Source organism: Rissa tridactyla, chromosome 8 (assembly GCF_028500815.1).
Source record: "Rissa tridactyla isolate bRisTri1 chromosome 8, bRisTri1.patW.cur.20221130, whole genome shotgun sequence".
NCBI classification, from domain to species: Eukaryota; Metazoa; Chordata; class Aves; order Charadriiformes; family Laridae; genus Rissa; species Rissa tridactyla.
This window is the reverse complement of record NC_071473.1, coordinates 51,541,700-51,568,736: the sequence shown is the minus strand read 5'-3', so window position 1 is coordinate 51,568,736 and position 27,037 is coordinate 51,541,700. Positions and strand designations below refer to the sequence as shown.

The following is a 27,037-nucleotide window of genomic DNA, read 5'->3' as shown; positions in this document are numbered from 1 at the left end:
AGGGCCTGAGGTAATTGGCCCGAGGGATCTCAGAGGAAAGTTAACGCCCAGAAAATATAATTGAGAGGCTGAGGGCGAAGACAACGATATCGCTTATTTACACAGGTCCAGCATATTTCAGTCCAGCAGCTCAGCAAGGTTCCAAGTGCAGCAGACCCACAGAGGTCACCTATGATAACGTTAAAGACGTTTTTGATTTTGCTGCTTATTCTGCACTTGGTAATATCACAAACTTGTGTGACAAAAATCAAATCAATCACAACCACAATAATACCCGTAAGTAATAACTACCAGAATTAGAAACGTAGAGGCACTACGCTTCAAAATGCAGAATGGGATCTGAAATTTTCGATGATGATTTGGAGCTAGTATTGCAGTTCAATCCCTGCTTTAGTTATTTTCCAGACAAAACTTGCAGTACAACCTAAAAGCAGGAGAAACAGATGAATTTTTAGGGACTACTGTTAGCTATTATTCCAAATAGTAACTCTTATGAGAAGGGTGAATGACACGCATGCAGAACTATTTCTCATCTTCTACATTTTCCATAACACATTAACTGGTCTATAAACTACAGACCAAACAAGCCATACGATTAACGCCCAGTAAAGAAACCACACTACTAGGGCAACTTGATTGCCTCATCTGTGAAAATATTTCATGTGAGTTATGTGATGGGACAATATACTGCACAACCTGGCTTTATATCTAACAAGAATTAATTGGAAGAAAACTGGACTGAGATTATTAAACATTTCCACTGTTAGATTTTTTTTATTCCAAGATAAATACGGAAAGGCATTTGAATTTTTAAAAAATATTATGATTTTTAATGAAAGAATATGATGAATTACAATATTTTTAGTTATTAAATTTGTACTTAACTGATATTTAGGGGTATAAAGAGAAATTAAACTGGACCACAGCTTCCAGTCTTGGGAACCAAGGGCTCAACTTGTACAAACCAGCATATCAACCGCTAGCTTCCACGGAGATATGCTGATTTTTACTGTCTGAAGATCTAGGCTAACGCTTGTATTTAGGCACTTAAATAAACACTCTGATTTTCAAAAAAAAAAAAGCCAAAGACCCCCATTTCCCATTGATTTCTGGCTCAGGAGCTAAGAACATGAAGCCAGCTCTTCAGGTATCCAAAGGTGGACTTGGGCACGTACCCTTAGGTTGGTCCTAGTTTTTTAGTGTCTATAGATACTAAAAAATATATATAAATAAATATATATATAAAAAAAATAAATATATAAAATATATTTATAATATATATAAAAATATAATTAAGAATGCTAACAAATGTCCATACAGGTGAGAGACACATCTTCAAACGAGGGATAGCAGATACTTAGATACAGAACAAGAAGGGAATATGCCTGCTTCTGCATGTTCATCTTCTTCATTTCCTAACAGTAGAGAGAGTTCTTGCAGACAGCTCCTGAAGTCAGCACTCTTCAGAACATCACGCTAGCTCCTTAAGCACGCTTCAAAAAGTGAGAACTGGACGTGACTTTACTAGGTGTCCTCCTCACTCAAGGGGGAGGACCACATACTCAAGCGTTTACTGCTTTAAAACTAATCCACCAGCAGAAACTGTACGGCAGGATTTGAGGGTTTCACCCCTTAACCAGAGGATCTTCGTTGTTAAAACAGTTAAACACATGAATTAAAATGTTGCTTAAAACTGACAAGAAAAAATACCAAATTTATAAAAAAAACCCTGTTTTACTCAGATGTATTTTATTTTACCTTTTAAATTGCACTAGACCAGGCCCTTGCCAAGAGCAGGGAATGCTGGAGGTCACAGGCTGCACTTGTATAAGCAGCTTTTCTGGAGGGCTGCCACCAGAACCAAGTTTGAAGTTGCATTTCTGAGAAGACCTTCTGACAATGAATGCTGTGGGGCAGAACTAACTCACTGCACCCCTTAACAGAGCTACAGACCCCTCTATACGGTGGCCCATTTTTAGATAGCAGCCAGGTCCAGCCTCTTCTTCTGAGCTGACTGTGGGTATTTGATGCTGTTTTTTAATAAGCTGCGTCAGTTTTCAGCCAATGGTATGTATGGTATTAGTACGGCTTAGGGTACAGCCACATGAATAAATTATTATGGGCAAAAGTGGGAGGTCAGTTGCCCGGCAAAACCACCTCTACTCATCATCTTTCTGTGGTGTATCGTGTGACAGATCCCAGGGACCTCGCACATTCCACAGGAAACCGGGGCCAGGAGTGCTCCTGCAGAGTTGCTGACATTGTGCAAATATACATTATAGATTACTCACTTAATTTCTTCATCTGCCCGTACTCTTACCTGATCGTACAAAAGGATTTAATTTTTTTTTATTTTTTTTTAATACTAATCTTACGAAAGAAGCCCGCAATGATATCAGCCTTCAAATATTAACCAGTAAAGTGGGACAACTGACATCTGTTTTAAAAAGAATAATATTTTTCACATTCTGAAATTCTGCCATTTTCCTGAGGGGAAAATAGGGTGCCTACCTCTCCTACTGAGGGGAAAATAGGGTGCCTACCTCTCCTACTGTAAACTTTTGACTTCCCCTCTTTGCACTCAAACCTCCAAATTCACAAGCAGAATATAAAAATAGGAAAACATGAAAATTATATTGGAAGCAAAATGCTCTTCCTTTTGTTTCCCTTACTATTTTTAAATGGTGAAATGTTAATGAAATATTACTTCTCTGCCAGAAAAATGTATTTTTATAAATCTCCTTTTCAGCCAGGAAAAGATGTTAGTAAAATGAGAGACAGAGAGCAAAAAGAAAATTTCAAGCATGATTAAATCAAATAGGGGGAGTATATATTTTATTTTCACTATATATTGCCTTCCTCATCAGAGGAAGGAAACTCAACTGTAAGAAAGTTGAGTTTGGCTCACTGCATTTAGGGTTGCATTAAACCTTTGCAATGAATTTTCTCCTCAGAAGGACAGAACAAAACCAGAGTGGGTGCTCCAGTTCAGAAATGGTACTGAAATACGAACAAGGAACGGCACTTAGCCACCAAACTCTCACAAGCCTACCAGCAATGTCTTTGGAGCTCCTTGTCATTCAAACAAATCTTTTCCTTGTACATATGGAGCCGGTCCCTCCATGTACTTTTTGATAAAGGCATAAGAGACAGCCTACAACCTATATTCTTATTATCTGTGTGCCATAATAGAGGAGTTGTGAGGAGGATTAGAGATACCACAAACGCATGATCCACGATCCACTGGTTAAAAGCAGACGATGTACCATGCAAAAAAAGTGCAAAAAAGTGTTAGGAGATGCAATGCACCTCTCATTCACCTCATCTTATCTTCACCCAGAAGAACCCTGGCCATAGAAGCTGAGAGGGCCGCATCTGAACAATGTGTTCAAGTCACGTTTCAATTGTTTGCCGAATTTTGCCTGCTCTTTGCAGAAGATAGGAGCTGTAATAGGACATGAGCATTTGGAAGTTTGCCACTTAACAGCACAAGCTAGAAGAGGAGCATGGCTAAATGGTATCGGTATCAGGAGTGTTAAGTAATCACCCAACCATGTTACCTGTAGCCACTGTGTGAGACAAACAAGTGGAGAGGGGAAATATAAAAATCAGTGTTCTGGAATAGACACAAACTTCTCAACCTTTTATGAGATCAACAGAGAGCCGGTAGGTCCCTGCCAGTGTTCTCCTTACCATTGAGTGATGACTTTACTGACCCACTGTGAGCAGCAGATTCTCATGTTTGCATTCATGTGGATAATCCGCCCATGAAGCACTAAAAAACTCTGAGTCATACATATGAATCAGGGTCACTAACCTTACATGTGATGGAAGAGAATGGCAGCTTGGCGTTAGGTAGCTCTACCATCTTGGAAGTTAGATCCAGAGACTCCTGTTACAAAGAAGCAAGTCCTGAACACTGTTCAGGTAAAACTGAAACCAATGCCCAGAAAATTTGAGCAATAAGATCCATCCCTTGACTTGAGCAGCAGGCAAAAAGACCAAGATGGTAGAAAAGATGTTAGAAGTGTAGATGTACTTTTTTCTTTGCAGAAGAATGATGCTGTTTTCTTTGTAGAAAGAAGAGTTGTATGAGGAACTGCCAGATGGTTGAGACACTGGACCCAAGAACTGAGAACCGTCCTCAGAGACGGGCTGGAGCAAGTGGATCAAACAGCTTCTGTGTCAGTACAAGGAGAAGCCAAGAAGGTCCAGAGAGTAATTTCAGATTAACAGTTAGGTCATTCAGAGTCACATACGAGGTAAGTCTCCAGGAGACTTATCGGGAGCAGAGAGAAGCCTAAGCACAGCATCCGCCTCTAGAACTGTCCCTGGGTTTGCTCTCCCCAGACACAGAAAAACAACAGTGGTGTCCTCAACAGAAAATTTGCACCCCTGTAAGTTTTTATTCCTTGGGTGTGAGGTTAACCTCCTGTGTTTATTCCAGGAAGCAAACTTGGAACTAAGCCTGGGACAACTTGAGAGTTTCAGCTCTGGAAGAAGTTAAATAAGAATGAGTTCATGGGTAATCATTCCAGATTCATTCAATGTTCACCATCCCATCTGCCTAAATCAGAGATGCAAGAACTTCAAATGTCTTATCAGGTCTCATTATCAGGCACCCTGACCAAATGCTCATCTTTGAAACAAAACCTTTAAACTAGATGAATTTTGACTGTTCCAAGCTTGAATGTTCACATACATTTACTTCTGCCTTTTATCAGTATCCATTAACACTAAGTATATTTTATGTTTCGGCTGGGGAAAGTATACAACAGGCACACAGTAGCATATCATCCTTTTCTTTGTATTTCCAAAGGTCAAGGTTTCTTACATAAATTGCCAAAAAAGACCTTTAATCTGTTAAATTGTTTTCAAGATCCAAAACAGAAAAAAAAAAGCCCACATTCATGAGGGATTCAGAAGCTTTTTGCTAAGCACTTAAGCACTAGCAGTTCTGCCTTGATTTATTTTATTGTTTTATTTAGTGAAATGTCTGGATACAGATATACAGATTAACCTTTTTCTTTTTGCTCATATTTACTGTGTCGCCTCCCTTGAAATGGGAACTACAAGTGTTTTGATAAATGGACTGAAAGGTTGTCTGGTTACGCCATAGCTTCTACTTGTGTCCCCGGCTGAAATGCTATTATGTACCCTTCTAAAGCAACGCTGCTCCATGACTCACAGCAGTTACTTCTGTGCCTCTCATAACAATAGCTCACTGGGGATATAGGGCCTCCAATGAGCTAGAACAATTTATACCGCCCATTTATTTTTACTTCTCTTCCAATGATAGATACTCTCTGTCACAAAATGCCAGTTTACATGACAATTATAAATCTTCCAGCCCAGACAAGTAACTGTAGGCCATTTTAAATATTCACTTTATACCACTACAATTTGCTGCTATGGTAAATTAAATTCCTGAAAGTTCTTCTCAATGTTTAAAAAAAAATAAAATCAAAAAGACAAACTGAAGATCCATATAGCCTGCTAACCTGTTGTTAACAATAGCCAGTAACAGATGGCTTAGGGAAGAGCACAGGAACACGGTAAACATACAGAAATTCTTCCCCAGAATGTCTTCCCGGCCTCCAGTGAGTTGAGGTTCAAGCAAATTTCTGTTCTTACTTCCAATCAACACTAGAGACTTCAAAGGTGACTGTCTGACATTGCAAACAAAACACATTTTTCATGAATGTTAGCAATCTCCCAGTAAACAGCTCCATTTGTGCATTGGAAATTTACTATCACGCTGATTTGTAGATCAGTGTAAGTCTTTTACAAGAACGTTGGAGATTTTTAAGTGTCTCAGAAATATTGCTTTAGCTCACAGCCCTTCGACTTCAGTTCTGGTTCCTAAACAAACACGCCTCAGACCCCACTTGCAGCACTATCTTATTTTACAAGACTAGTAAAACCTCATCCCAGCTGAAAGATTGGGAACTGTGCATCGGAACAGCTGTGTCACAAATACTGGTTGATGCTGCATCTCACTCACTGGATACAAAAGCAACTCTACCTCCAAATGATACCTCAGAAAACCCCACCAAGCCTCCCAGCCAAACCCTTTGTGTATTCAAGGCGTGCCTGGTCCTTGTCACTGTGGCTAGAAGACAGCAGTGGGACATGCTGGGCCAGCACAGGAACAAAGGGTCTCCCTAAGAGGTTGGTAGCACCGATGTTTTCCCAAAGAGCTGATGGCAGAATCATCGACTGCAGGAAGATGTGAGCTATCCTGTCTCATACCATTTCCTGGAGATTGTATCATAAGATCCTTGTCTTCTCTCAAAAAGTATTTTCATAGTTCTCTCTAATACGCATGCTAGGGAGTCCAAGTCTTAACAACCCCAGGCCCGTCAGTTCACTCTATCAGATGCTGACACAATCCTGAAGACCTTGGAGCTTAGTAGCTGATGTGACCGAAATTCAAGGCAAGGGTGGGAAAGAAATCTCAGACATGGCATTTAAACAGGAAATTCAAGGGTTTTGCTGCATGTAGGTATTATTCCTAACCTTATTATTTATGGGGGAGAATTATTCTTCAAAACCTGCAGTTTTTACTGCAATCAATGGGAAATATCTTGTAAAACCAAAATATTTTCAAATGAGTTCTGGTGTACTTATCTACTTTGGATGCCCTTCCTACGTACATTAAGGCCTTTCTTATTTATTTATTGCATAATACAGTACATTTTAGAAATTTATTTTCCCTTTTCGCCATTAGGTAAGTATTCCTTCTATATTAGTGAAAGCCACTACCAACAATAGTATCATACTTCCAGGTAAAATAAATCTTCTTCTGCAATACCCCAGAGTTACTGGAAGCAGATTTACATTATATAGGATATACTATCACGCACTACTTTAAACATATTTTTAAACATTTGAATAACTAAATGGTCAAATCCTGAGAACCTTACTCGGTGTTTATTCAGCCCTTACTTACTGAGACAAACTCCCAAGGTCAGAGTAAACACTGAGAGAGGACCTCAGGCCTTCACCCACACTTATAAACAATGAACTCAGCATAAACTGCGATTCCCGGCTGAGACTGGGAGAAAAGCAGCAGCTAAGGCTGCTCCTCATTTTGCTTCCAGAATGATTATATGAGAAGAGATTTACTTTCTCTCTAATAAAACTTGCCCCATCTACGATCTTCCCCTACCCACAGCTGGAGCAGCGACAGGAAACTTAGATGAAGAACTACTGATTCATGAGAGGCTGAATAAAATTGGAAATGGAGAAAAAAGGCTTTAGTAAGAGGCCTGCTGCCCAAATACTGATGAATTTTGCCTGCCTGGGGGATTTGTTGCTGTTAGAAAGGGAAAAAGGATACTCAGAAATATCACTGCATCTGTATCACCTTGGACCACGTAGTCCCTAATACCCAGCACTCGCACATCACACTGTTCATTACGAAGATCTCTCTCTGCACAGGTTCAGTTTCATGCTCATATTGCAAGTGGGTAAACTAAGGAAAGGCAACAGTCTGACAGGATCACACAGCAAACCAGCACTGCTAAACAAAATCTGGGATTTTGACTCCAAAATCCACACTACTCATTGCAAATACGGCTAATTCCAAAATTTTAAATCTAACAGAAAACTATTAAATTGCTTTTCATACAATTATTCTATTCCCTTGAAAATTCTATTTAATTCTTTCAGGGCCCAGAAACAACCTAATTGATAACCAAGGACATCCCTTATCATATCTAATTTCATTTGTATGTTAGTTATTCTTTTACTTCAGTGAAGTTCTTGTAAGAATAGGAGCATAAATAGGAGTCCTTTTTGTTCACCGTGAGATCTAGACACACAGAATAAGCAGGCTGTTTAATAAATTCATGCCTGCTCACAAAACCAAGATAAACAACGGATCTGGAAAAGCCATTCATTAATACATAAATATGCTTGTGATCTGAGAGAAATCCCCTATCCAGCTCTCCTCACAACAGAGCACTCCAGGAAGACACTTGGGTTTGCTCAAGACCGTGCTTCAGGCCAATACATTCTTCTGGGTCTAGAGAGGAGCAATCAGAATTGGTTAGTTTGTAGCATTGATGAGAGTGTTGTACCTGTCAAATCTGATATCATCACTTTGAAGAATATAGAAAAGGAAAGACAAAAATCTTCTGTTGCAATGAAGGGCCACTGCTGCTGATGGACGTTCGTGAACAAAAACGAGAATGACGATACATAAAGATCGAATCAACATGAAGTTGCTTTATCCTGTCTCCTACAATGGAGTGATGCTATACGACATGAACATCAATGAAGCTCTGTCTCTCTTGCTAACTCTTTCTATGGCAAAACGGAGTGAGGAAGAGGAGAGGAGCCCTGTTTGCAGTCAGACCTGGAGGAAGCCCAACATAAGCCTTTATATCCATTGTGCTCACATCAAAAAGAATAGAAAATCCAAGGAAGGAAGAAAACAGATCTCTGGTTTACATGTTGTTTACCATACAGTGCAATACACTATTGTCTGTAGTGTGTAAATGCTCTCAATTCAGAACACAGAAGAACTTTGCAACGTACAAGGCAAAATTTCCAAGTCAGATGCCATACACTCCCAAAGCACTGCATTGGTGTGGTTTGCAAAAGTAAAGACATAACAATTAACAACTTACTACACTATGAAATGCCTCAGTCTCCCACCTAATATAACTGGAATAACGGTTCCTACTCTCTTATCCCATTCATTCACTGTTGCAAAGAACCCCAAGACAACCAAAGGGAAGACAATGCAGAACGGTATTACAAACCCAACGCCCTCGTCCATGGCTCTGTGTCACACAGGGTAGTGTGCAGTGAACCGCAGTATGGAAACCATTGTGTCTATTGGCATTTTCAAAGCAAGCGTTTTCACTGCTGTCAGTGAGATGTCTCTAGAATATCATCCTTCATGTAGTCTCCAAGCACAATATTTTTCAAAGCGTTCGCTCTGTCCACATCTATTCTTTGAGTCTTTGAACTCAAGCGATCTGTTCACAAAAGGGAAGGAGAGCTGACTGCAGAGTTTTCTGGACATATTACTAAGCTTTATCTAGCTTGTATACAGCAGAGATTGCATTACTTTCAGCTACATTCCCCTGAACAGGTCGATTACCAGCAAAGCGATGGGGTGCGAAACTTGGATGTCTCTGATGGGCACACACTGAATAGGAATGTTCCCTTCTCCCAGTCACTAAGGCATACCTGAGCTTTGAATTATCTCAGGCCAGGAACAAAGGAATCTTGCTCATAAGAAAAACTTTTAATAACTCATTTACTGAGAAAGCCTCCCTTTCATCTCTGCCAAGCTTTAGGAAAGGCTGGGAGGCAAGCAGAAATAAACATTATACAGACTCACCACTGCTGGCTCTAAAGTAAACTCTCCAACTTCCTATTTACATTTCAAGATCTTAAGCTTTGTGGTTTACTAGTTCTGCAAGTAAGTGCTTTGGGTTTTGGAGGCTGCCTGCACATGATCTCCCACCACTACTGAAGTCTTCCTAGCTTTTATTAATATAATAAGGAGGTCAGAAAAGCAACAGTCTTTTATATACCCTGCTAGCAGAAATATTTTACTTCTCGCCTTTTAAAAACAAAACAAAGCAAACAAAGCATACAATATCAAATTAATGCCAGCAAAGGGGATATTACAGTTTTGTTTGTTTCTTTTTCAAACCGAGGATGCTACAACACAGAACGAGACAGTCTCATTAAAAAAGGGTGTGGAGGACTTCTTTGAGGGCCAAGTAGAAGGAGGCGGCAATTTTATGGACATATAACCCTTCTAAGGCCATGGGCTGAAAAGGCACCTAAGTAGACTCTGTGACCTTTTCCTCTGAGGCTAAATCTGTGTGCACTAAGGACAGGCAACCTGTATCAACAGTCGTGAAGAAAATGTGGTTTTCATTTGATGCAGCCCTCTCTGAATGTAAAACGTCTTCATTAGTTGGGAAGTCAGCACTGTGACTGCTGCCAAATGCAATATATAAGCCAGCAGAACTGAACTGAATGAGGACAGAGCAAGGCAGAGGTCCCTGCGATACTAGTTTATTTCTACCATTTGAAAGACACTAGCTCTGTGACTCATCTGCAGAACAGGCCTTACAGAAGAGAAGAATATTAAAAAACCAAGAGGGCAGGCGCTTATCAATTTCATAAAGCTCACACAGATCATTTCAAAAACTTAGCTGGGGCAGCCTAGCTTCAATAGGTTTGCTTTTGTTTTTTCCTTTTTTTCCTACTGCATTCCTCCCCCTTCTCGCCACTGGCCTGACCCTCCCAAACCCAGCCCCTTTCCCCTGGTCAGGAGAAGGACAAATTGCTGCCTTTGCTAAACCCTGGGTCAGGGCCAGTTGGCACTGGGACACGTTGCCCTGGGCTTCTGGCCCTGTCCCCTCGGAGCCTGCATGTTTCACGTCAGGGATGCATGTGCAGCAGTGACTGAAGAGTGCGAGGCTGAAGTGCTGCACGCAGTCCTCCGACTCGCTCTCCCGAAACACGTTGCCTAGTGCCATCCCACTAGATTAAATATAGCTGGCAACGCAAGTACCAGCCTATTTAGTCCCCGCAAGTTTTCCCCTCATCACAGATGATTTCAAGCAGCTGAGGAGTCCCTGTGTAGTAATCACTCAAAAGTCTGCTGCTTTAACAACGTGGCATGTTCTGAAGAGGAGACTCTCGTATCAGAGCCAAAATATACTGAATCCACTTGCTGGTCTGGCTCCCACCGAGATTACAGAGCTCAGGCTCTGAGAACACTTTGAGCCAGCATGTCTCTGCAGTCTCCACTCCAGGATGTACTGCAAAGGACACGTACTGTGCATGCTTTGGGGGTGGAAACGTGCTTTACACTCTATTTGTGTGAACAAAGCTGGCAGCTTGGGCGGATATTGTGGAGCAAAGAAGCTCTATTGTGTTTGCCAGTCATCACGAGAATCAAATGAACAAATTTAGAATAAGCAAATTGGGCTGAAGTTCCTTTAGCAGAGAACAGTCAAAGACTAGTCAGGCTTGGTAAAAGAGAGTATGCGATATTCTTCCTGAAATAATTCATAGTAAACACTGGGACAGAAAAACGATCTGATCTGCCCATTTTGCTGTTCGTGTAGTTGCTCAAGCTCTGTCTTTTAGATCATGTAGTAAATCTGAAAAGACAGAAAATAAATTACTTGTGCCTCTCCAATTTAAAAAATGACTAAATTATAAGCTTCAAACCACATACACATTATCACACGGGGAAAAGAACTGCGCACCAAGCCAGGTGAGTCAGTTCCCAATGACAAGCGTCAGAGCAGTAACAAAAACAGATGCAAAGGAAGAGACTCCATCTAAACCTGAAAAGATTCCCTGTCAATCCCAAAAAAGAAGTTTTGAGTACAGAAAGCTGATAAAGAAGAAGGAATGACTGAAGAAGCACACAGACCAGACAAACAAATGAAGATAGAAAAAAATATCAGAGACTCTGGATAGGAAGGAACACAAACCTTGTCTATTTGGGAGTCCAAATGCCAGCAAATTCGCGCCCCCACTCCCCAGCCTCAGTAAGCTGAAATCAAGCCAGACAATGTTCCCATCAGAAGCTGCTCTGCCTACTTCCTTCAGCTGTGAATCCGAAAAGGTGTTAGAGCAAGAATGACAAATATTTTCATAATGGAACAACTGTTCTGGGACAAGTGCAAAGCAGAACGCTGATCTCTAAGAGAGCCTAATTCACCACAAAATAGGCAGAAATGAGAGTTTATACACATTTGATGAACAAGGCTATTTGATTTGGATCTCTCCTACTTTATTCATTATGCATAAATAGCACACGTCCTGTACACATACAGGATTAGCAAGGACCCCATACTGCAGACAACAAAAGAGAAGATGGAGTGTTGCAAAAGAGCATCCCTGCCCTCCCTCACTATGTCTTCAATATTTCTGAATCTTGCAGCTCTGCATGCACATCCTCCTTCTCCTCCATAAAAGTCCCAGTCAGAGAGAAGAGGCACTATCCCCTAGTGCCTCCAATAACCCTCAGCACTCTCAATATTCCCATTCCAGAACTATCATTTATTTCTGCTCACCATTTTAAATTACTTCAAATTCCTTTCACGACCTCCGGCTATGAAAAACTAGTCCCAGTCTGGTCCCAGTCTGCGAGGTGTCACATAAATTTACTCAAACCTGTAGTCTCTTTGACAAAAGCCTTACAGTCTAATGAAACATTTTGAGGGGGAAAAAAAAAAAAAGTTTTATTACGTGACTTTAGTGCCCATAAGAAGAGTGCTATGCTGATATCAGGTATGGGAAACTGCAAGATTTATCTACCAGAAAGAAGCAGCAGTTCTGCTAGATCACTTGCTCCAAGGAACACTAGGAAACTTCTGTGTACAAGTACCGTGTCACACTGCTTGTTCATGTGACGGTTTTGCTGTTTGGTAACTGGCACCCGAGAGTTAAATCAATTCTCGGTGGTTTTACACATCTGCAAAAGGGCAAACATGCCTGCGTTCAGGACTGGGACAAGATAATACAGATCTCTTACCTGAAATTCCCCCAATCACATAAAGGTTTCATAAGAAAACAAACGATTTTTGAAACCTTTAAAATATCCCATAAAACCCTTAAGACGCTGGCAGGAAGACAGGCTTTTAGGAGAACCAATTACCTTATTCCCAGAAGTTAGGGCATGTCTGTTAGACCCATGCAAACTACTAGTTAGGAATAACATGCAAGCTCCTATTTCAATGCCTCAAACCTGCTGCTATTTTACTGTGAAAAACTATTCACAGATTTTGTGTAGTCGCCATGGCTACAGAAGGAAAGTCTCCTCAAAGTTCCAAAACTTAAATGTGGGTGCCGGAGCTTAGAGAGCCTGTCTGCAAAGCACGATGACATGCAGCAGCCCACTCAGAAAAGTCCCCCACCGAGTCTCCGTCACTTGAGACACCTGCACTGCACAGACAGATCAAAGCCGCAGCAAATGAATCTCAGCTCTAAACAAAGGGACAATCCTTCACAAGTAAAAGGACAGCTTATTTGCCATTCCAATTGCAGATTCTGCCAATGATTTTTGCTAGGGCAAAAGAGGCAGCAGAGAATCGTGTAAAATGAATAACTGTCCAAAAATATTCAGAAAACCATCTTTTCTTTTCTTTCTCCTCATGGATAATGGATGAGCCCTGAGGTAGCAGGGACTTTCGGCAACTACCAACTCAGACCTGGACTTGGATCAGTAACCTAATTACAACGTGCTTTTTGCTTCTCTCATGAGCTATTTGAGTATCTCAACAGAAACACAAAATGCTTTGTGTGCGTCTGATTACCCCAAACTGTCAGTGGTTAATTCCAAAAGCGTATCCTCACTTAAAAATGGCAGTTCTACCACAAATTAAACTATTATAGCCATGAGTAAAATTAGGTTCTACATTTGTACTTTCTAAAATATCAAAGGCATGATTAGCAAAGTCTTTTGTTCAAGATCTCTAGAGTCCTTGAGGTAATGAAAACTGGGTCATGGAGCAGTTTCTCTTGAAGTTTAAAGTAAATGCTGCGTTCAAGCAATACCTGCTTCTGTGACTCATGGAGTATTCGGTCTAGAGAATGGAAATACTGTACCAACGCACATACACCAACTGTAGTACCCCTGCCCCCACCAAAAGAGGAGGAAGGGGGGGAAGAAAGAAAGGCACAGCAGATGATTTTGAACAGTTTCCTGTTACGATCCCTTGAAAGAAATCCAACCGTACTTTCACCCTGCTTTCTGTTTTCTGAATTTCTCCTGACAGTTGGCTCTTTCGTTTGCCAGAACCACAACAAAGGACGGCCTTGAGTTTCCACACAGGCCATTTTCTCCCTCTCTTGTCTCTGATCATCTCACAAAGGTATTATTGTTGCTGGCTCACTGGGGCTCAGTGCACCTGAGGCAGATCAAAGGCACTTTTTAATGCCCGCCTGACCACACAGGTCTCTCTCCCACTGCATTAAATTAAACTCGATGATTAATCTCTGTAGCCTTGAGGGGCCCTTGGTGCACAGGGAGAGAGAAAATATATATTTCTATCAAAACACAAGTATAATATACTTTCATTTTATAGCCCTAATTAAAAAAAGGAACAGCTAATTTCAGCCAAATGCAGCTGCGTATAGGTCTCATTAAAACACAAATACAACTGCTCTGTGTGCTCTATATTCACTTCATGCACTCTATGCAGGTAACAGATAAAAGAACAGTAAAACAAAGTCCTTTCACAGATTAAATCCAGAGAAGTTTAGAATTTGCTTATTGTCTGCTGGCTAGAGATTGTTATACCTCTGAACAGATGAGTGAAGGAAGGCAGTTAAGGAAATGATTATAAAATGCTGAGTAGTTACATTTAATAAAAATCTACTTAAATCTAGCCAAAAACTGCACAAGCATCTATTCCCAAGTTTGCACTCCAGTGATTAAGAGCCTTAAAAGGTTCCTACCTGGCCTATGGTGTGCAGTCTGTGTATGACTGTGGGATTGCTTTAATGGCAGAGCATTGATTAACATCAACGTGGACCTCATCATGTCACTTTTGTTACATTAGCATATTTAATGGAGCCACATCTCTTATGGCTGTGGAGTACGCACACAAAAAGTGCCATTAAAGTGTTTATACAGCTCTAGTTCCGGGAGCAAAACAAACTGTAGTTGTGAACTGGGCCTACATTAAAACTTACCAATACACATATATTAAAAATTAATAAATAACCACACATGTGTCTTCCTACAGGGCTGCTTATACTAAAGGAATAAGTTAGAGCCAGCTGGCCCATTTCCAGCCGCTCAACATTGCCCTTAGACCTTTTGGGGAAACTGTCTGAGAGCTCCTCAGCTCATTTTGGTCCAGTATTATGTCTCTATTGACCCAACTCATTTTAACGATTTAAACTAACTCAGCTAAATGAAACAGGTTAGGAAGAGTTCACACAAACAGCTTCTTCTGAAAGGGCAGATATATATCTCCATCAACAAAATGGAAATAATACAAGTCGTGGCAGGCTCGAAGGGTGACTTCTTCCCCCAGAGCTGGTATTTGCAGGGTGCCCTACCTGCCCTGTGATAGACAAAGAGATACCAATGTAATTTTTCAGAGACAGAGTAAGCTAAGATTGGTGGAGTTTGAGATTTGAAACTCTTGTTGAGGAAGGAATCCACATATATTCCAATTCGTCTACAGGATTTAAGCTTTTGTTAAATGCTCTGCTTCACAATACTGGGATTATTCACATCTTTAAATTCAATCATGTGCTTAAATGCTTTGTTGAACTACAATCCATATGACAGAATCACCGTTTATTCATGCTCAAGATCACCACGTATTCATGGTGTTACTACAATGACAATGCAACTTACTCTTAAGCCTGACATTTTATTATCAGCTTCCTTTCTTTTTCTGTACTGGAGATCACTCTCCATGAAGCATGTTAGTCCTCCCTAAAAACCTCTAGCACTCCAGTTGCCATTTGCTCGTTTAGGAAAAATCCAAATTATAGTCAGTCCAAATTTAAGACTGAAATTAGTTTTAAATAAAAAATGTGGCAGAAAAGGGTACTTATCTAAATGGAATGCTTTCAGACTCATACATTTTAAAAAGGTATAAATTTCAAAAGCAGACACTAAATTTTAATTGCAATCTCAGAAAAAGCTTTCGTATTAATTCACTGAGAAAAATTAGCAAAGTGAAAATTGCTTATCGGGGTTTTTCTTTCTTTTTAGTCATGATATGGATCATAATTCTATACATCATGGCAACTTTCAGAGGTAGAAGGATTTATATTGATTAAGTGAAGAGGTGGGGGAGAAGGGCTGTGACTGAAGACAAGCACTCCTTCTCCAAAGACACTATTCTGTAACACATTAGTGCCAGGCTTGTCACGGATAACTCAAGCTCAGAGTCTTTGGCTCAGATTTCAGGTTGCTCTTTAAGCCACTCTAGCATCATGGTTTTTACTTTCCATGTCATTTTTCAGTATTGATTTCTGCTACTATTAAGGTTCTTGCTTAATAGCAAAAGCATGGTAATATATAATTAATATCCAAAGGTAAAGATGGAGTTACCAGAAAAAATTCAAGGAAAAAGAAAAGGGTGGGAAGGACAAAGGTCATTTTTCCCTTCAAAAACACTAGTTAGTATATTCTCTACAAATTAGGACTGCGCATACAACCTACCCCCATGTGGCACGAGGATGTTCCACAGATCATAGCAACACGGGATGTAATTGGCTGGTTCTCACATGGCAGGTTATGTCCTTTCACATCTGCTCCAATTACTCCTATTAAAATAAAATTAAAATTCCATTTTAAAGAAGAGCAAGCCAACTCTCACAAAACAGAGCTTTTCCGCACACAAGTAAGTGCTGAGTATGTTACACCACTGCCATAAATTAGTCTACCTAGTCAATAAACAAAGTTATTTTATCAAGTCAGATAGATATTAAAATTTATTTTTATTCTAGATACCTAAGGACACAAGATGATTTCTTCTATGCTCATGTTTATCATCGTAATTTTTAAATGTTATATTGACTACAACCTGACCTTTATTCTTTTAGGTAGTACACTAACGTGCAGAATAAAAGACTGCCCTGTTGTGAAAGGCAGACTGCAGATATGTTTATTTGTTCACAGTTTATCAGGCATACACTGTATGATGTGTTTTGTCAGAGGATGAGTTGGAGAAAAGGGTAACTTGGCAGGAGACTGGAAGGCTGCCAGTTTTGTTGTCTTGACTGCCGCTGCTGTTCTGTCCACGTCAGACAGAACCATGTAAAGGAAGAAAACTTCCCTTAGAGGAACTGCGCTTGGCTCTGAGGAGCCTCTGCGTGCAGGACAGGACAGGACAGGACAGAGGACAAACTCAGCAAGCACTCAGCCTGCAGCAGAAACATGCGCCCAGGAGATGCCAGAGAGGAGCCAGGAGCTTGCTTACAGAAGTGGCAGGCTTACAGCCAAGCTTCAGCATGCATCACATCGTGCTTAATTCACTTAAGGGGAGGCTAAAGTGGAAATTCTGCCCTCTCCTCCTCCTCTCCTGAGCTGCATTCTTGCATCACGTTGTGCTGCACCCAGCAAAACCCAGTAGCCCAACAAGTAATATCCTTTTGTTTGTCTTTTTTTTTTCTTGAACATTGCTTTTCAACTGGCAAACTGGTCACCAGACTGCACATTGCAGATGACCAGTTTGCCCATCCTGCTGAAAAAGAATAATGTTTCTCCTCACTGTAGAAGCATCAGGAAAGCATTTGCTGGACATTGTAAAAGATGCCACATTTCATTAACACCTTCTTGTTTAGGTCACCACTGCAAGATTCAAATTGGTCTGTCGGGGTGTGTATTTACCGTGATTGCCATGGTTATGATGGTATTACCACGGTTGGAAGTTATCTAAATAATCAGAAAATTAAGGGCTGAAGTTTTACAGTCTTCAAAAATCTGTCCTTATGTCCCTTTATCCTAGCTGGCTTGTAACTATGTAATAGCATCGCTTTCATACACAGAGTTTATTCGTAAGGAACAACTGAAAGCTAAAAGTATGGTTTCTCCCTCTTATGCTTTATTTTTCCATGCTCAAACACAGACACGCATGAGTTCATGTTAAGAATTTTGGATAGGGTTGTCTAAAAGGCAATTTCCCGTACATTGTGTTAGAATTTCTTAAAGGAGTTAAAAATATTGTTCACACTTCAGAGGGAACAAATCTATTAAACTGAATTGTCCACATATGTTGCAAATGTATTTTCACAAACAATACAAAATTGAAGAGTCTCGTGTTTAGATACTTTTCAATCACTAAGAAAACATGCATTCTGCAAAATAGGCATTCTGGGCCTTTTTGAAATCAGTGGGATTTTCTCAGTGGCTTAACTAGTGTTTACAGTTGCTAGAGTCTTCCTATTTGTGATTAATTGGAGTCAGACAGCAAATAAGTCTGGAACATTCTCCTAACAATGAAAGCTTAGATATTTTATTCACTAAAAAGAATTTAATTGCTGTTATAAGTCACATTCACCTTTAACTTAGTTGGAGTTTTTCATACTCTGAGACAGACTCAAAATCTTTTGAAGATTCTCAAGCGAGACCGAGAACAAGAAGTCTGTGCAAATACCACACAAACTGTAGGAGAGATTTTAGAAAAGCAGGCAATGCTTAGCTTGCATCCTTTTGGATCTCTTCCACATTTTAGTGACAAACTATTTTAGATACTGTATAATAAATTATTACTTTTGCTGAAACAAAGCTGACGTCTTTTTAAAGGTGCAAAATAAACATTATTTTTATGAGGCCAGTCACAAAAGACTGGCCTCCCATAGTCACATTTGTATCCGTAGGCTCTTTTAAATTGATACAGTAGGTCAAAATGTAAGACATAACTACTTGGCTTTCAGATTTTTACTTTTCCATAATAGGTATCAGATGGACTGATTCAGGAGTCACAGATGACCTCCACACACATACGCATTACATAATTCTTTACCTTATTTTACTCAAAACTTTGAAGCCTTCATAAACTTCAGGAACCTGTGCAGCAAAAACACACCTTATTTACAGCCAAAAGCAGATCTGAACAGTGTGTCAGAAGTTATTAACACTGAAAACAAGATGTCCACCATGTCATTTTGGTTTAGCCTCCAGGATACAAAAGAGCCCTTTCCGTTACTCTGCTGTTACCGATTATTTTCAAAACAACCAGCAGACTGTGTTCAAGAATAAGAATAATGACACCCACTGGATGTTGTTGTCTCACAAACTAATCTGATGCTTACCAATATACAAGTCATATCCTTCAAACAAATTGTAAGCCTCAATATTTCAACACAGATCACAGCAGAGTAAGCACTAAAACACACATCAGCACCTTTTCAAAACAGAAGTTTTACATCAACTACAAGAACTATTTATTTCCACTGTTTTCATGTTTTAATTCTGTTTCAAATATCTCGTCTCTATTTTCTTTTCTTCTGTGCCTCTTCTATCAACATTAGAAGATTAATATGCTTTAGTGCATTGCTGTCCTTAATATCTTTTAATTAGAACACAGTTTCACTTCTTAGCTCTCTCATCTGTGTTCTCCTTTTGCTTTATTGTTTTTCCTTCAGGATTTTCAGCTCTGTATTCTACACACTGTAGATTAAACTAGACTAGGTTTAAACTAACTAGATTTAGGTTATTTTTATTAATGGCGATGGATAAAAGAGAGCTATTCAGTATTTGAGATGTAGCCACACCATTCTCTTTACGTGCATTTGCACTCTCCAGCTCTCCTTTTGCTCCTGCTGTCCCTTTTGCTATCCAAATCTTTTCCTTTTTACTGTTTTTTTCCCTACTAGTTTCCCCACCTGTTTATTACCCTTCCCAGATTCAAGACGGATGAGTTGCATCTTAAATCCCTCCTCTTCTCCCAGACTCTACTCAGATACCGTGTGATTAGCACGCAGGTTCTCCTGTGGCATTACCGACTCTTCCCTCTGTAATGCGTCTCTCCCTCTCTAACAACAACCTATACATTATTTTTTTTTCTCCTGGCAATGATTTCAGTAGTCTGCTAGTGTTTGTGGTGCCATCTGGGAAAACATATTCTGATCAACAGGACTAGCGTAAGCAGACTGTCTCTATCCGCTGAAGTTTTACTCTGCTGGGTGCCAGCAACTGTATGTTTCTAATGTTAGGGTTTCTTTACAGAAGTCTATAGCGAATGAACAGACAGTTGCTCTCTATTATTTTTTAAATTCAGTTCATTGATTTCAGCACATGAAATTTACTGGGCACACTTTTTGTGCTCTGAATCCAGTACTCGCATAATGATGCCAATTAAATGAGGATCCTCCAGTGTCATTTTCACATGCCCTGTGACAATCCAGTTTTTCAGCAACTTCATTATTTCAGGTCAGCTTATTATTACATCCTTTTCAAGAACAAAAAACTGCCAGGGCACAGATTTTAAACACATTTTTATGCAATTAGGATAGTAATTGACACAAACAGATTTTTAGGTAAGTCACAATAGTGGGGACACAACACATCTGTAACTATGACGCTGAAACTCAGGCTTCCTTTTTGCAGCTGGATCTGTATCTAATCCTTCTGAGGTAATAAGAAAAGCAATCTACATGATTACTTAAGCTTATCAGAAACAGATATCAGAAGCAAAGTAAGTGGACTTAAACATTTAAAAAGTTCCCGGCCACAACTTCTAGAAGAATAAATGAGATAGATACCAAACACCGCACTGGTACTTTAGCAGCTAATCATATTTCACTTAGATCTAGAGAAAAATACTCTGATGAGCAATAGATTTCCATTGAACAGTACTGTTTCGATAACACTGAAACTTTCTGAGGTGAGGCTTTTTTCTAACCTATCAAACTAAAAAAACCTCAATTTCCTGCTGAAAAAGTTACATTGAATCACTTTGTTATTGACCATATTGTGATAAGGCCAAACAGCGTAGTAAGAAAATGAAGCCACTGAGCCTAACCAAATATTTTTCAACACAGTCGAAACTGGGCACATCAGAATATTGTGCTGGAAAAGAAAAAAAACTAAGCATCAGGCCTCCCACTCCAGTTATGGATAAAAAGTTCAAAGTCGCAGAAGGGGAATGCCGTGCAGTGAACAGTTTCCCCTCTACCCTTGTTTGCTAGTTTAGACACACAGTGTTTACATATTCTAACCCCCTAGACCAAAAGCAGCGGTCTTGGTATGTATCCCACATTGTGCTAGCACAAATGTACCTGAAAAAGTCTCTATCGCATTATTTAAACGAAGCACGAATCGCTCGTAAAATCAAGAAGGAAGACTAACTATGAACAAGCCTCAGACATGAGACTTCTCCTTTAGAATGTTCATTTTTTATTTTTCTTGCCTATCCCTAAAGTTTTGAGCAACAGAAGATGCAAACTCTCAGCACGCTGGCATGCCAGCACAATGGTGTTTCAGTTCAAAGTGGAACTAGGAGAAGTTAATACACAATTTGGAAATCCAGCTGAAAAGAAATAAACAGTGATAGACCCTTTCTATAAACAGATATTCAATATTAGCAGTTATTGTAATGGGTTTTTTATTTTAGTTCTGCTATTTCATAAAAATAGCATCAGAGCGAATTGCTGGATACAAAACAGGCTGTGAGAAAAATGGTTTTCTAAAATTAATTCCATACATTCCTGTTTCCAAGAATAGTAAATACATGACTGAGTACCTAGTCCTCCAGCATGTGCATCAATGAGAGACGCTGCTACTGCAATCCCTGCAGGGAGACCCAGATCTTTGGCAGCTTCTGGCGTTAGACCGTTTCCAACAGACTCTCCAGGAGACAAGACGTGGTTTCCTGGGCAGACACAAGAAAAACCAAACACCTGTCAATTTACTAAACAGAAAAACAAATGTGTATGTTATTACAAGAGCTCCCTTCCTCTCCCTCAAGTTAGTGTGGTATATATAAAACAAAAAAGTGCATCAAAGAACTCTATCTGATTAAGAACTATCTCATTATCTGTCTGTATATTAACTACAAGCATGCCAGATCAGGCTGTCCCATAGCAATTCAAAAGTTCAAAAGTATTCAATGTCCTATCTAGCCACAGAGAAAGATTTCACCACAAGCAATTAAATTCTGCCTGGCATCTTTCCAAGAGATATGAAATCCCAAGTTCTCGCGGTAGTTACTGACTTGGCTGCCTGCAGCCATTCTTTGGGCATGTGAACCAGACTCAGCTCAGCCCATGCCCGCAACTGAAAACTCCACCTGTTGCACAAGGCAGGGACCAATTTTTTTTTTCCATTTCCATCCTTTCCAGCAGTTTCTACTCAGAATAGGGTGGCTATAGTAACAGAAACTCTGAAAAAGAAACTGGCTTAAGCAGCAAATTCCTCCATTTGCAGCTGTATTTCCTCACAGGCTTAAACAATCCGGTTTTGAGCCTGCCTTGGCCTTACGAAGTATGAAGAACATCATGGTCAGCCTGAACACAAGCAATGCAACCCTTCCTTCTCAGTCCTGTCACCAGGGAGCCTGGTGGTAGGTCCCATCTGCGTTTGTCTCCATTCTGATGTGTAGAAAGGAAGTAAAACACTCTCCACAACAGAGAATAATGCAGAGGAATAGCATATCAAACAATATCAGGAATACCGTAATGCCCATGAGCTTAATCTTCTAGAAATACAGTTATATGACCTTACTGCTAGATGAAAAGAAGGTTACGATATTAAATTCACAGGTGGAAAACAGGTCTTCAATTTTACATATCACTTAGATCTTTGTCTTTGCTGTAACTGATGTTGGTTCTTCGCTCTAAGGAAGGTGCTTGCTTCCTGACGGATGCAGTGCATGGAGCACTTTGTGACCAGACGGCACACACAGCTTCTCGGTGTTCGTTTCTCCAAGAGTTTCTATTCTGTTGAGAGCCACACGTCGGCCTCTGAAATGCCAGGCTGAATCTCATAATGGAAATTTAAAACAAGTATCTATAGCCCAAACCTTTGCACTTGACTTTGGGTTTATATGCAAGTGTTGTGGCCAGTAAGTAAACCTTACCATTTAGCTTATACAGAAGGAAGTGATGACATTAAGCTACCTTCTCACAGGAAAAAAGTCTATATTTTATTAATTCTTAGCGTAAAGTCAAAACGTCTTGCTAGCTTTTTCAAGAGGTCTATCTTTAGCATTTTTTTTCCCAATAAGTTGGAGAGGACGACGTTTCTCTTTAAGAGAACTTTTTTATTACCTTTCTGTTTTTTTAAGACATTGGAGAATAATACCAGTAAAACAAAGTTGTCTGCTTCTCCTGACATTCAAAGACCCTGCAGGTGGAAGGAAGTTCAAAAGAGTTCATGCAGCTAAAACCACATCGTTTTCTTCAGAATCAGTCAGCTGACCTGAAAGCATACAAATATCTTGTATATACAGCATGAGATGAAATTAATCCAAAATAAAACCTCTTTCCAGGCACTCAGTTCCATGGTTGGCTTGTTTATATCAGTCGTACTGGTCAAACATTTTAGTGTGTAATTATTATGTGGTTAAATTCCATTTTAGAGATCAGGGCTACTATTAGACAAAATCTTTTCCTACCAGCTTCTCAATTACTGTATTTCTAGTTAATGAGCACTAAGGGAGCATAAGGGAGCACTTTCAGAGATAAAGATAATCGTCTCTTCTATGGCAGGAGTAGAAAATGATCCTACAGACTCCTCTAGTACTAGTTATGTGCCAGATACTTGTACTAGTTACGTATCAGACCAGCAGCATTGCTATCCCCCATGCGCATAAAGTGTGTGAGAACCTGCAGGGATGGGTTTCCTGTGATTTGAAAATGCAACGTAATAATCTTGTATTTAAAAAATTTGAATTAACCGTAGAGTATGCCCTGTCTGTTTTAGGAGTCAAGGTAAACCTGAGCTCAACTTTTCCTCAACTGAAAACACCTCCTGACAATCTGGGAAGCGACAGCAGTCAGGAGTCGCTCATGACAGGGACTGGAAAGGGGAGTCTCCTAGGTCACCCAACAGCCAGGGAACGCAGAAAAGTGGCGCCAGCAAGCAAGCGCAGCAAGGAGAGGACACTGGCTCTGCCCCTCTACTTCATCATCCCAGCTTTAGAAATCCATGAAAGCCCTGCTAGAACCATACAATATGTTCACGAGGAGCTTTGTAAAAGGGAAGAAGTGGGCTCTGCAGGGGCACTCCTTCTGTCATCATGGAAGTTGCCTCCCCACCCACACAAGTGTGAGTAAGTAGGTGTGGAATGGGCAGAGCCTTGACTGAACCGCAGGGGTAGAGACCTGGAAAGGGAATTATGATTCTCATGGTTTACTCTTCACTGAAAAACTAGAAAACTCAGCCAGGCGTCAGTATGCTTAGAAGCTGTAGGTATAAAGCTATTAAATGATAAAATAAAAAACACAAAAAGCAACCAAAGAGGAGCCACAATTAAAAAGCAAAGCATTTGAAACAGATTGTACTCCAGTACTAGACTGGGAGAGGGTGAACAGATTCTTACTTGAGTAAAACACAGTGGCTTTAAAAGTCAAGGGACAGCTGCTATAAAAATAAAGGTATTCTATAGCTACACACAGCAATTCAAGGGCAGGTGCTGCCCCCCTTAAATCCTACCTGTCAGGGGCAAGAAGCTGTCGGGGAGGGAGGCAGGGAAATGGGAGCCGCCAGCACACAGAGGCGGGCAGTGAGAGGAGCACAGAGGCTGCATAAAAGAGGCAGTGAAAGGACTGAGGCTTCTCAAAGCTCCTGCCAAAGTAAATGTATCGAGTCTTTTGTTTACAGTAGTCTCCTGTGCAAGTCATTTACCTTTGCTATAATGACTTCCAAAATTAGACCTAACCAAACAAACCCATAATGGCTGAAGCTGGAGAACTTTCTGTTTCACATTCATACAGCTGTTTCACTAATGCAATGCCTTAATCCACAACCTTTTCGTTCCGTATGAGACAGACTATTTCTAGCTATTTTTTCCCCTATAAAGCAGCGAGTTTACAAAAGGAAAAAGCTGTCTGAATCTCTTCCTCCTCTTTTATCCTTCTTCGAAGACTAATGTTAGAATTTGCTATGATCAGGTTTTGTTTAAAGAATTTATGTGGTACCAACGACCCTCTACCTTTTTAGGCGGTTACCGCAGCAACCAGCTATTTACCAGACGCAACACACAAGGCAGACAATACATCTTCAGTCAAGTTTAGTAATCAAAATTCACTGTACTGGCTTACTAATATTTAACAGAACTAGGTACTTTAGGATGTCGAGCTTTTTAAAAATAACAAAAGCAGAGCGCAGCAGGGGGCCCAGCTGACTCAACTATGACATACTCCCTGAGAACAGCTTTTCATCTCTCATGCAGAACGCGGCTGCATTTCACAAGCACTTATATCTGGCTGTAAATACAAGGAAAAAAAAAAATCAAAAAATAGAAGTGCCTTTTCTTCACTATCGTGACACAAGCAAACTTGAACTTGGATATCTCAATCCCTTGTTGAAATTCCAGCAAGCTCAGAAAGAAACCCAACCAAACTTGTCTCCATTTTATCATCTCCCCCAAACTGGACAATCTAAATGCTTTTTAATTTAAAAGACAATACACAAAACAGACAGCCTGTTAAATAAGCGATATATAACATGTATTGAAGAACTTATCTAGTTAAACAAAAGGGTGCAAAATAGTCATCAAAGGAAACAGGACCTTAGTAAAAAGAAGGACCGTCCATCCAAATGGATTGTGCAAAAGGCAATTTAAGGATTTTCCCCCCTTTGTTCATTACAAAGCTTGTAGACAATCTCCAATTTCTGTGTTTTGTAATAATCTCCGCAATGCCAAAAGTCTGGGATATGCACGGAATCTGAATAAATAATATTATAACTCTTCTGATACATTGTCCCAACCGTATATCACACACAATACATTACCAAATATCCCTCTGGCTTACATACGATACTCGTATTTAACGGAGATGTGTATGGCTGATTGGTCTACAATTTTTAACCCAGCTGATTAGCAAACATAGATAGTGCTAAGATCAGAAGGAAGCCGGATAATGATGCAGACTATAAAATTATGACACTACTTCTTTTTTCAGGGCTGAATGCATGCTGGTTAAAGGGTGTTAGAAACAGTCAGATTTGGGGCTTTCTAAACATGGAAATACCCTCCATCAAATTTCCTAGTTGGCAGTTAAAAACTTCAGGATTCTCATTCAGGAAAACCCAAACAAATTGTGATATTATAGGCCAGCTTATTTAAAAGTGAGAAAAACAGTCGGTTAAACAAAATCACTTTGGCTTTCTTCAGTTCAAAATCCATCTCTGCCTATGCGAGCTGCCACAGTAGCTTGAGGCACATCTAATTTGGGTCCTTTCCATCCCACTCTCCCATCCAGCTTATGCCTTTGGCTGAACTACGTCTCAACTACCTAACATGTAATTACTTCAGGCAGACATATTAGGTTGCTAAACACTGGCAAAAGCAGGCAACCTATGTGCAGGCAGATCCTGATTCATTAAGCTGAAAAGTAAATTGGTCTGCAGACCAATAGGTGCCTACTTCAACAAAGCCTACTGCCTTCTTGTCCAAATGAAAGAGAGCTACTTCATGTATAAATAATAAGCTTTCCTGGTTAAAGGTCAAAAGAAAAAGAAAAAAAGCATTCTGCATCATTGGATCGTTAGGCATGTACATTGATGGACGTGACTGAGTTTTCATTACTAGATTTCAGTGAAACAGTGCAGAATGAAAATCTCTTGTAATGCATGGTTCAGTACTCGCTATGCTGACAGGCCTGTGGGTATACAATACGTATATTTGGATGTCTTACTAAGTAACTACATGCAATGCATTTGCATCCAAACTCAGCCACCTGATCTCATATTTTTGCTCGGAAACAATAATTTCAATAGGCTGATAATTTGGATTTCTGGCACTTTGCAGTACAAGGTTCCTAATAGTCTCTCTAAATGCAAAGATGATCAACGTAGATGACGTGACTATCGTTATACTTTGAGAGTCGCAAGTAACCAGACTTCAGTTTGGTAAAGCACATCAAAAAGATTATACAGGCAATTTAGCTTGTATTAACTATGGATTATTACCTAAAAGAATTTTTTTTATTAGTGGATGTTTTTTAATAATTCACATGACAGCAACCCCTCTTTGAAGAAAAAAAAATACCCCTTTTTCAAAACTGAAAGAAATGACAGACCAAAAATAACCTGATCAGCTACTGAAAGGATGCTTTTGAATCTTTCAGCTAAGCTTCTGATACCTGCACAAGCTTATTCCCCACCATGTTCACACAGTATCCAGCTCTAATACCTGTACTGAGAAGATACTGATGCATTCTAAAGGGTTCAGAAATGAGTCAGGAAAGCAATTACAAGGATTGAGAAGAATGACAGTTCACATCAGAGTTTTGGTGAAAAACCTCAAGCAGCTCAGTGTTTTCCTTTAACGTAGAAAATTGCAGTCTATGCAGGTCAGGCACGTCACTGCAGTCTGCCAGACAGGAGTAGGAAGTTAAAGTTCAG

At 39.9% G+C, this 27,037-nt stretch overlaps 1 protein-coding gene across 13 annotated transcripts in view; it reads right to left on the bottom strand.

The window, feature by feature from the left end:
• Nucleotides 1-27,037, bottom strand: part of FGGY (FGGY carbohydrate kinase domain containing) — a 327,916-nt gene that overhangs the window by 54,926 nt on the left and 245,953 nt on the right. For 12 of the 13 annotated variants that reach the window (XR_008468042.1, XM_054211719.1, XM_054211718.1 and 9 more), the window contains 2 exons: nt 21,210-21,338; nt 16,184-16,287 (listed from right to left, as the gene is read on the bottom strand). Coding sequence is in view for 12 of the 13 variants with exons in the window: in XM_054211719.1 (XP_054067694.1) it covers nt 16,184-16,287; nt 21,210-21,338 (233 nt within the window). In the remaining variant the exon portion in view is untranslated. Of the gene's footprint in view, nt 1-16,183; nt 16,288-21,209; nt 21,339-22,734; nt 23,338-27,037 lie in introns of those variants that run through there. The other variant, XM_054211729.1, reaches the window with a different exon arrangement.